A 12294-nucleotide genomic window follows, 5' to 3' on the forward strand; every position below is an offset into this window, starting at 1 on the left:
AATCTACAAACGCAACCATAAATAATATGTAAAGAAGTTTACGTTTTAGTAATTAATAAAGTACCTATATAATGTCTATATTATATTTGCGCATTCTTACAAAGGTGAAAATGGCGACCATTGTCATTTTGTTTTTTGACATTACATTTTAAAATTATTGTTTCAGAATCTAATCAACATGTTGTTGAACGTCGGGTTTTTGACTGAAAAGAACAACAGCAAGCGTTGAAAAATTATAATGAAATCTTCATAGTAAATTAATGAAGTCATCAAGTTGACAGGAAGTGCTGACAAATAATTACTAATAAGGTGAATACCAGAAGCACTCAGCGGAAAAATACGAAGCTTGCGATTTGAGATAATTTTTTTGACAGTATCGCAAGGATTTCAAGTTATACACGTTTAACTTGTTTAAAACAATCGATTTTTTTTAAATAAATATAAAACCTACAGTTATATTTCAAAAATATAACTAAAGTGTGAATCTAATATGAATGTGGTATCTTGGATATTGGATGCAACATTTTCCTTCATCTTATTGTCGAACAGGAATTATTTGCACATCTTTCCATAAAGTGCGCTGCATTGTTCTTTACAGCAGAGTGTCTCACATCCTGCTCCTATCGTGTATGGTAATTGTCCTCCAATATTTCCACTGAAAATATTAAATCATTTTTAATACACTATTAATATTATTTTACTCAACCCTATGGCCCCCACAAAAGGCGGGCTGACAGGGCTCTAGCCTGGGGGCTGACCTGATAATTGAGATAAATACACATCTCAAATTTGCCCTAATGCGGAAAAAAGTCGCCTACGGCGCTATTTTATTTGTAGAGTTTTAACATTTTAAAATGTGTAGTTGTGTGATGCAATTTTTGATTATTGTGTGTCGATATTCGACAACTCCATGATTCAAATGAATTTATTCAGCAATATAAAAAAACGCTAAAAACACACGGAATACCTTTAATTTTACCTGAAACAATAGTTAGAAAACGATTCTGTAAAAAGTCTCACTGCCTTTAAACCCTCGCGATAGGTAGGGGGGGGGCGCCAAAGATTCCGGTCTGGGGGCCCGCTGCAAGATGTGGGGGTCATGCTCAACCCACAACCATATGAGAATCTCGCAATACAAAAGCCAGCGGATTGAACGTGATGAATGATGAATGACAGATTTTATTCATTTAAAAAAATATGTTATAATTATTATATTTTCATTTCTTTAGTAAAATTAATTCCAATTAAAAATCGCTCATTTGGTAGATAATAAAACGATTTATGAACGGCTAATTGATAAACGAAGCATTTTTGACTGCTGCAGATTCTCTGTTCGAACGATTTTCTAATAAGCGTGAAATTGTTTCGGCAATACAAGATATACAGTAGATAGTTATCGGGCAACACAGTTATGATAAGGATTAAGGTGAATACCCTCTCTTTCAGAGGCTGAGAAATACGAAGCTTACAATTTGAAACTTTCTTGGTACAAGTCTGTTTATTGGAAGCCAGACGGGAACAGCGGCAATTTTCATAGTCGATTTCGGCAAAATTCAAGAATGATAACCTAACCCAGTGGTCGGTAAACCACGGCTCGCGAGTCACGTGCAGCTCTTTGGCCCCTTCAGTGCAACTCTGCTACAGATGCTCTCATGCCATATTTGACATGGCTACAAAGAAGAAGCAAAGAAATTGGAAGAGGATAATCATAAATGTAAAGTTGAATGGACAGAGACTTTCGCGTTTATGTATGTACGACCTGTATTATGTGTCGGGAAAAAATTGGCGCATTCAAATTTAGAGAGATACTACAACTAAAAACGCGTCATTTTGCACTAAATATTCTGTCGATGATACAAAGAAGAAAGCAGTTGAGGAGAAGATTCAAGAAAAATCAAGTACTGTATTTAATTAGGTACTTAATAAAATCTTTCAACAATGTTAATGTTGCAAGTTTTGTGGTTAGTAAAAAGATTTCCAAGAGAGGAAATCAAGAGTAATTTGAGAAATGAGATTTATTGATGAGAACCTGGAATCGTGCTTAAAATTAAATCAACAACATACGAACCTGACTTACCCAAACTTTACAAGGAGATGCAAGGCCATTATTCACATTGAGTGTTTGTCAGTCATTGTCATGATTCATTAATTAGGTAACTTACATGTTACTAGGTTATTAGGTAACTTACATGTCATGATTCATTATTAGGTAACTTACAATTTAATTTTTATCAATAAATAAGATTATTATTACGTATGATATTCAGTTTTATTCAGTGTACCTACCTATAATTTAATTAGGACTTAAAACTTTAACTAAATTTTATTAAGTAAACTGACCTTACTTACCTACTTACTACCTACGTATATAATTTAAGTTTAAGAAATTTGACTCTCAAAAGAAATCTCAATCGTTGTACTGTTGATATTTGGCTCTATTGACTAATGAGTTTGCCGACCACTGACCTAACCTACCAATATAATAATCCAGTAGGTATATCGGTTTTTTTTAATTTGTTTGCTGCTACCTAAAAAATTGCGGCGTCTTACTGCGGGCGTGAAGATCTCTTCACATAAATATTGCTGCCTGTATGATTAGCTTCGTTTTTTGATTTAATAAACAAGTAGCTTCACTTTCTTTTTAGTAATTTCCATGTGCTTCTTCTCTCCCTGGCACTTTGTATTAGAGTAAACTCAGTAAACTCAGTCAGAGCTCACTTTGAGCGTAGCAACCTAAGTCTTGGGCACTTTCTCCCAGAACACTCCCAGGCCAATTCTTAGATGCTTCACATCACCAATTGACGGGTCCCGTGATACTCTCGATTAAGACCGAGGGTGGTACGGGGCGGGTTTGGTGGAGGGAATTTAACTTCAATGCTGCTAGCTTCCACTAAATAGACAAGAACCAATAATTTCTTGGTAATAATGTACATTTTAAAATATTTTCAATTTAAAGTAAAAAATAAACTTACAATTTAAAAAAAAAACCTTATAAAATGTAAATTCCTTAAATATTATTGTATGGCCATATTTATTCATAAAATTTGGTTTATTATGTTTTTTTAATGTCTTGAAAAGATTATTTTATTATTTCTTTTAAAAACACAATTTATAAAAAAATCCTGTTAATTTATATCAAATTTAATTTTGAAATAGTCACAATATTGAAACTATAACAAAGGCGAGTATTTAAATAGTAAATTAAGGTTTTGTTAGGATTAAAATACATTCGTATTTCAATTAAAAATATTGGGAACTAATATTTTTTAAATTAATAAAAATAAATGGCGGGTATTTTGTCACCCCCTAGATCCTGCTGGCCAAGTGCGGTATACACCGAATACCCCAAAATGTAGGTACACAATTAAAGACAAGCAAAAATCTCTTATAAAAACTAAAAATACTTACGTTGGTCCGTAATTGCAGACGTACAATTTGTTGTACCAGCCATCGTTTCGTTTATAATGAGCAGCACCACATCCAACATATTTGGTATTAGCCCAAGCAACCTGTAAAAAATCATTTCGTACAGTTAAATATACACAAATTAACGAGGAATCGCCCAGGTACCAGCCCGAAATCCCTCCCCCCCCCCTTCTTCAAATAAAATAAGTAATTTTTAATGGAAATATAATTAGAAAGAAATAAAACAAATATTGAAACAATTATTTAATTGTCATCATCGAGTCGATATATGTATCGAATGAAGCTTTTAAGCACAATTTACAAAAGAATATTTAATAATATTCAGAAATTGCGACGCAGTTGAGTTTTTTTCGTTATTAAATTAATTTTATTTAATAATTCAATAACATAATTTTTAAAATAATATCATTAGAAATGTTTTTTCGGACTCTTGCCGCCTGGGTGTTTCGCATCCAACACCCCCATTTGCCTTAGAACTGGTTATATATATCACTAAATCTTTTGACTTATTAAAAGTCAATTTTGAAAAATGAAGTAATTTCCATATAATAGTTAGTTCTGTATATTTGTATAGGTACCTGAGTATAATGTCCAATCGAATTGAAATAAGCGTCAGTTGGTCCAATCGGTCCATATTTGTATAATGAATACTCGTTGAACCAGGAGTCGATTGCATTGTTCCAGTTAAAAGTCTTTTCATCTGCAGAAGGGGTCATTGACATGTAGATATTCTCGCCTACTGAGAACCTAGCTGGGGAATGGATGTTATAGAAATTAATGTATTTAGTAAAATTTTCACACAAAAATTGTCGGTCAACCCACAGTTTTTTCTACGACTTACTGCTAGAAACACATAACTATCACATCACGTGAGCTACTATGCTAGAATATTCGCTAACGATAACTGACGTTTATTGCGATTACGATTATTGATAAAAGTCGTTTTATCAATAATTATCATTAAATTTGTACTCTCTCCCAAAACACTGACATAAATAAATATGTGAGATCACCTGACTCAAAATGCTGTAAACTTTACAATTACAATTTGTAAGCAGGAAATAAAAAAATGGTCGATCACGCATGAGGTTGGTGGTGTGGTGTCAATGGTGAAGGGTAGAGGTAAGCTTTACAGATTCGACATAAACGGTGCATACTGAATTTTGTCAGTCATACTTATTTGTTCTCATTGAACTAATAAAACATAATATTACAAATGGTATTGGTTAGTTTTTAAATATCAATTAAACCTTGCCTAGACCAAATCATAATAACAGTGGTTATCTGGAGATCCAATAAAAATTCACGGTTTTTAAGTTATACATGTTTGTCTTCATTTAACTAAAAATACAAATTGCATTTTTAAATTTCGATTAAACCCTGTTTAGCTAAACCATAATAGATAATGTTATTCTATCTATAAAATATCTAAAATTATGCATGATTGAATAGCATATTTTAGATAGGTATATTATTTACAAAATAATAAGTACTTTTTATCTAAGATTTGCTTTAGGTAGCGTTTATTTGAATTTTAAAAACCATCTGCAATTTGTATTATACAAACAAATAAGTATGACTGACAAGTTTAATGTGCATCGGATCTTCACAGCCTACCCCACCCTTCAATGTGACTGGCGTGAGGTGGCCTTAGTGTGCTTCTGATACATTTTTGCAGATCTTGCTATCTGACACTATTCGTTTTCGGCTCAAAAGGTGCTACGATATAGGTATGCGTGCAATTACGTGACGTGAGGTTGATGTGTTTCTGGCATAAGTTCTTCTGTAATTTCGACTATTTTTTCATTAACACATCAGCTTTTGGGGCAAGCATACTATACATACGTCGAACAGTTTTTAATTTATATAGTTGTGTGGTTAATATAAACTTTATTTTGTATTGTTATTCGAGTGAATCCAAGATTTTTTTACGTACAATCAATTTTCTTTTGTCTATGTTCGAAAATCATTCTATCCGCCCAGGCCTGTGCGAGCTTTTCAAGTTGGTCATCCCAAGCCTGCAAAAGTAAAAAAAACATTTTTGAACTAAGGGAGATACCTACTTAATTTATATCCTATAGTTATACTAATAAATAACATTGATTGACTTCTTCTTATTGTGCCATCCCCTAGCGGAGGTCGGCCACCATCAAGGCGATCTTATCTTTATCGTCTGCTACCCGGAACAGTTCAGTGGAGCTGGACTCGTACCAATCACTGAGGTTCTTAAGCCACGAAATGCGGCGCCGTCCTCTGTTACGCTTCCCATTGATCTTTCCTTGAATGACAAGTTGGGGAATGCTGAATTTTGGTCCTCTCATAATGTGGCCGAGGTACTGTAGTTTCCTGGTTTTGATTACTACGTAGAACTTCTCGGTCCTTCCCCATTCGATTGAGAACTTCAACATTTGTCACCCGGTCAGTCCAAGGAATTTTGAGGATGCGCCTATACAGCCACATCTCGAAAGCTTCAAGTCTCCGTGACATCTCTTGGTTTAGCGTCCATACTTCCATAATTGATTGATTGATTGACTGAGATCTTAAAATAATTGCCTTTGATCAACGTTTCGAATACATAATGTACATGATATGGACAACACAGACATTGACATATCCAAACAAACCGGTTTTAATCGAGCGTATCACGAGGCTTTACGTTTAGTTGTGAAGAATTAGCAGTCTGTTATGCCTTAGAATGTTTCAAGACCACATACCCAAGACTGAGGTCGCCACGTACTCAAGTGTGTTTTAACTGATTTTACAGAGACTTTCTAATAAAAAGTGATAATGGAAAAGAGAAGCACGTAGAGCTATCAAAAATAAATGATAATTATATAAGTAGTACAAATTTAATGTCGGGGTCACTTCTGTTGGAGTCGTTGATGTGAGGTTCGATGGTGTTTTAGATGAAAAACGATCATGGTTATTCGTTATGATGGAGTAATGAGAGTTTATTTATGGTTACATAAGTACACGTGGTACAATCGGTACAATAATATAAATAAACTGACAGTAAATAGACTGAGATAGTAACGGACCAGGTACATAGATTTGAGTGACATGTTCGATGAATTATTATTCGCTATTTATACAATCAAAATAATATCTACCCATTATAATTTGAGAATTAACTATATTAATCGAGTCAGCTACTTACTGTCATTTGCGTCAATGGACATACGGGTAGCTGACTATTGTATAAAATATAGATATCGCGGAAAATACATTTGCTTACTTATTGTACTATAATTTGACACTACGGAAATGCATATTAAAGAATTTGTAATTGCGGTATAGTAATTAATATCGCCGATTAATCTGCTGACACAGGTAATAAGTTGTTTATCGCCATACGTCCTCAATAAGACACCGCAATTAAACGCAACAAAATTGGCCTTTGTGGCGACCGGGTTGGACGGCCCGATTGCCCTAACTGCTGATTGGACCGACTTGAAAATCTCTTCCCTTTCAGACCACATTTTCGGACATTCCCAAATGATGTGGTTTGCATCATATAGCTTTCCATTACATGGAGACGTTGATCGGGTGACAATATTTATGGTATGAATGTATTTTTATGATAATAATAATATTATGCTTCAAATACACTCTATGGCGATCGGTCATTTATATATGTCGAAAAACCCGTTTCTTATGTTGGCGTCCTGTGTCATAGGGTGTCACAGAGTGTAAATAGGATGTCATAGCTGTCATACAATATGTATGTATAATATGTAGGAATGGCATAGATTTGATCATAGACACTAAAACGCTCTTAGCATATATGTGCCCGATCGTCATATAGTCTATTTGAACCTTAACATCCGCACTGTGGGGGACGATAAGTTCAACCTTACAATGAAAGTGGTAATTTACCTTTTATAAATACACTCCATCACAAGTAGTTATAAAATCAAAAACTCTTCAGCAAATAATGAAATAATTACAAGATAAAAAGAACTTTTTATATACAACGTTTTTAAATTTTCTGTTGAATCATATAAACTTGACTTGACTAGCTTAAACGATCAAAAAAAATTGTACTTGACATGTCATATTTATTTCCATAGTAACGCACGTATATATTAATAATTTAGTTGCTAGGACCCAAACCAATAATGGTGTCTAAATAACTTTTCATACAAAACAGAATTAATTACAAATGAATTCAATTCTACTTAAAGATGTCTAAAAGTATTTAAAAAAATGTATTGGCATCGTGTTCTGATATACCTATTCTTAAAGTTTCAAATGTCTAGCTAGTCGAGAAGTTAGTTAAAAATCGATTGCAAGATTTGTACCGGACAAAGAACCACCGGACAAATAAGAATACAAGCTAAGAAAAACGTTGTAAAAATACATACAATTTTTTGCATATCTGATGCTTTTGGCTGTCCGCTCACTTTTCCGGTAGAAAGTTTCTTTCTAAGTTCATTGTGATAATTTACAACTATTTTTTTTTCGGCACATGAGACTCCCTTAGCTAAAAAACAAAACACACAATCAATCTATCAATATAATAAAGAATATCATTTTTACGAACAATGAGTGGTTTGCAGTTTTTCTTGGAAATTTTTTAAATCACTGAGTAAACATTTTGACCATAATTATTATGAAACAGAAATTACAAAGTTACATCGGCAACTTATCATAGAAAAGTTTTTTTAAAAATGGAATATCATTGATTGTAAGATATTGGAATCATACGTATATAATTGATGTACCTAGTTATGAATATATTTTTTGAAAATTAACGTTTACCTTTCAAAAAAATCATTCTTCAAATGTGATGCATAGATTATATACTATAAAAATATTCTTTTTTTGTACAATATACGATCCTAAGGCATAAAGCCTACCAAAAGCGTCGGATCGGGGCGAGCGGGATGCAGTCGGCACGAGAAGCATACATACATAACCATAATCACACGCCTCTTGCCGCGCATTTATTACCTCTCAACTATGTAAAAAGCTAGACACTTGCTCAACCTATTAGGTCCACATGTACTCTCGTCCAAATACGTCATATTGGAAATCAACATTTGAATTTTTCAGACCTAGGATTCTAACCCGGAACCCACGACATTATAAGCCGATGCGGTAACCGCACAGCCAAAGTGAGCTTCGTACTACGTCATTACTAGGGATTCGAATCCCGGGATCTCGAGCTATTTTCGATACCTATGAATCCCGGGATTGTTAAACATAATCCCGAACCTTTCGGGATTGATTTTTTTTATCAATTCTTATGGAAAATAAAATAAAAACGAAAATATAACAAAAAAATACTTTTAATAACAAATAACTAAGTTTGAATGAAGTTTGATTTATACCCATGTGTAAGTTGCCGATTCATTTTATTTTTTCACATAAAATAATAAAAATGAGAAAGATTGGAAAAAAAACAATGCTTAGCACTATTAACAAAATAATTTCGCCATGATCTCATACGTTTTACGGCAGTTTCATATTTGGCTGACTAATAATTAGATTTATGAAGCGGAAAGGCCATACGTACACCATGATTTGCTTAACTATTTTAAATCTCTTTAACCCATTCATTAACGCTTTACTATCAGAAACAGCAATCTCATATTATCACCAATCTTATAAATACACATTATTATTTATATTACAATATTATTTACTCCATTAAACTTATGTATTTCCAAGATTGAACCTATAAAATATTAACAATAAATGTCTTAAATAGTATAAATTATACTAGATTTATTTTTGACCGATTTTATCAATGTTGTTTGTAAATATAGAAATTTTATATTAACAATATTTACCTTCAGACCAACATACATTTACCCGTAAACAAATAAACATACAAACATTTTTATAGAAAAATGCCTAAGTAGGTACTTATTATACTTAAATATTTTTACACAAATTACCTAATTACTTAATTAGGTTTTTGTATTCTGCAAAGGTAGTGGAAAATTAGCAAGTGTGTATACATTTTTTTGTTCATATTTATATTAGTGACGGTTGTTTCCATGGAACACAAAATCAATAGGAACTGGCTAACCATTCTGGGTGTGATAAACTGGCCCAAAAAAATTGACTGAAGCGATTACACAGCCAAATTCTAAGTAATTGGAGAAAAAAGTTTGCACTTTTTACTGAGAATGGTAATGTTTTTGTAGTACCGTAAATATTGAAATGTTGATAGTGTGCTTTTAAATTTGGGGGATGGATAATTAAGAATTTTAAATAACTCAGCAACCCGGCACTGTTTCATTCAGAATTAGACCATTGCTGACAATGTTCCAGTTAGTAGGTATATAATAGTAAATATACATTTATGATAAGTATTAATTTTACTCACAAATAATCTGCGATGTTGACATTTGAATCATACATGCGCATACAAAAACAATTATTATTAATGAAAGCATTCCGCGATTCATTTTAAGGTTATTTTCGTTGATCTAAAACTGCAATAAATTTGGTTAACTTTTCGTTTGAAATAAGAAAACAAAATAACGACTTATATAATTTAATATCGTCACGCAAACTGTAGTAAATCCACATTATCATACTCAATCTGATTATGCTGTAACTAATGCTATTGCATTAGTAGGGAAAATAAAATCCTAATGCAGGTAAATAAGTTCAAAAATGACGTGTTTTAAATAAAATTTCACGGTAATAATAATATTATGTTATAGTGGAACAATTTAAATTTGAATCGGCATAGGTGCGATTTCTTCTAGTGTATTATGTTATTCATCACTTTCCGTTGGTATCAGCGTTGCCAATTTAGCGTTTTTCGTGATAGATCTATCATTTTTTGATAGACATCTCTAGCTTACAACAAATGCATCTGGCTTTTGATACATCCAACGGCTTTAAATGTGTTCAAAAAACGCTAGATATTTAGTACATTTATTTTCATGCGCATCAAATTTCTGACTATCAAATACTTAAGGCGATACTTCAGTGAAACGGCAAATAATTTTCAACTATAAGTGCGACAAAATTTTGGACTCGCTGGCAGTCTGAGAGCGAACGTCGAGGTGACAATACGTCAATTTGTTTCGTGATGGCGACGGGGGTATTAATGCTTAAATTGTGTAAAGATGACTAAAAACGTTACCCATTTACTTTAAAAAGAAAACATGTCAATGAATATAATATTATTGTTACTAATAGAATAATAAACAGAACATTAAATGGACGCTTGTTGGATTTATATGACAAATTATATTTCGTCGGCATGCGTCATTTGCACCCGTGACCTGCAATCCGCGCATCGCCTAGCCATGATCTTTTTAGACCATGCCTCAACTGAGGTATAGCTTTAATGCAGGTAGGTCGGTACCTATTTTAGTGAGAAATAGAACACGATGAAACAATGTCATGCATTATTTAATGTTTTTGTATATTATTCCAAATCTCTGCGTATAAAATAATAATTTAACAATAATTATTAATCTAAAACGTTCTTTAATTATCTATGTCTGTCCTACAAGAAAGAAGCTCCCGTCTTCAAATATGAAACGAAACTTGAACGCCGTCGACAGAATATAGATATTCTTTGTTGTAAATTTTGAAATATAATATTATTGTTAAAATATTTGGTTTTTACACGTATCGATATTTTTTCGATTTTTGCACGTTTTTTTTCGATAAGCGAAAACAAAGGTATGGACTTCATTCTTCTTCAGACTTCTTCCACACTGTCACGTCCCAACATTGGGGCATAGGACAAGTGGGCGTCACTTCCCTCGGTTCATCGCCAACTCTTGCGCCTCCCGCCATGTCAGACCTGCAGCACGCAGGTCGCTCTTATAGCACCGCTACAGGGTGAGGGAGGGCCGGCCACGGCGACGGAACCCTTGAGGCTGTGCCACAAGGGTACGAAGTGCCGCACTCTTTGGCGGCATCCGGAATATGTGTCCCAGCCACGTAAAACGTCTCTTCGTGATAACTTCAATCACCGAAGGCTGTTGTGTCTGCTCATGAACTCGGGTATTTGTAACGCGGTCGTACCAATGTACCCCTAAGATTCGGCGGAGACATGGATTCTCAAAGCTCAAAAGCCGAGAGTCTTGAAGCTTAGTAAGATGCCATGTCTCACAGCCATACAGGAACACAGGTAGCACACACGCGTTATACAAACGACATTTCTGGTGGTTTCATCATATCTGGTGTAATTATGCCTTTAAATTATTAATAGCAATAAGTGTGACTATCTACGTTGATTTTTATAGGGAAAACATAGAACAGTGGTGGCGAACCTATGGCACGCGAGATGGTTTTGCATGGCACGCGATTGATTGAAGAGAAAAAATACCTACAATAAAAATAAATGACAGATCGCATTGTATATATAATAGGAGGCAAATACTCTTCAAGAGTAAGCATTACGTTTAATTCAAATATATAATTGCATAGGTCGGTCCTTATATACCTAATATTATCGCACTAACCTCAACAGGCGGCGGGGATTGTCGCGCCGCGAACCTCTAATTTTGATCGATTTACAATGCTTGCGATCACTGTAGCGAGAGAATGCCTCATCTAATCGGAGCAATTCCGATGTCAATTTATGCATAAATAACCAAACTAATTAATACATTAGCAAATAATTTCATCTTACCCACAAAAAATGACTGCACCAAATAAGAAACTAAAACTTGTTGGTAGAGTAATTCTTCAGTTTCAAAATTGGTGGACCGAAATGTCTGGCGTAATTGAAAAAAGTGTTAAAGCTATATGTGTGCTATGTTCTGTGAGTGGTATCTAGAACATTTATATAAATATTTTTCTCCTTGAAAAACTGCGCTCAGCACGTCAGACAGTGAATTAATATTATTTGGGAAATTTTGTCACGCGTACGTAAAAAGGTTCGCC

General features: G+C 33.8%; 1 protein-coding gene across 1 annotated transcript; it reads right to left on the bottom strand.

Moving 5' to 3' along the window:
* Positions 1 to 463: 463 nt before the first annotated feature.
* LOC147078881 (CRISP/Allergen/PR-1-like) lies at positions 464 to 9845 on the bottom strand. The gene is made up of 6 exons (XM_085955324.1): positions 9764 to 9845; positions 7791 to 7909; positions 5363 to 5444; positions 4005 to 4177; positions 3409 to 3509; positions 464 to 655 (listed from the first exon to the last, which is right to left on the bottom strand). The coding sequence occupies exons 1-6, from the start codon at positions 9843 to 9845 to the stop codon at positions 553 to 555; spliced, it is 660 nt and encodes a 219-aa protein (XP_085811450.1). The 3' UTR covers positions 464 to 552.
* Between the last annotated feature and the right edge of the window lie 2449 nt (positions 9846 to 12294).

The sequence above is a fragment of the Rhyacophila brunnea genome, unplaced genomic scaffold (assembly GCF_057557595.1).
Source record: "Rhyacophila brunnea isolate RB1 unplaced genomic scaffold, BYU_Rbru_1.0 scaffold_10, whole genome shotgun sequence".
NCBI classification, from domain to species: domain Eukaryota; kingdom Metazoa; phylum Arthropoda; class Insecta; order Trichoptera; family Rhyacophilidae; genus Rhyacophila; species Rhyacophila brunnea.

What these genes read in the sequence shown, in the direction of transcription:
- LOC147078881 (XM_085955324.1), bottom strand. Translation starts at nt 9,845, where the DNA reads ATGAATCGCGGAATGCTTTCATTAATAATAATTGTTTTTGTATGCGCA. An exon ending in CATCAGATATGCAAAAAATT is followed by an intron (nt 5,445 to 7,790) that starts GTATGTATTTTT and finishes TTACTTTTGCAG; the next exon opens with GCTTGGGATGACCAACTTGA. An exon ending in CGATTGGACATTATACTCAG is followed by an intron (nt 3,510 to 4,004) that starts GTACCTATACAA and finishes GATTTTTTACAG; the next exon opens with GTTGCTTGGGCTAATACCAA.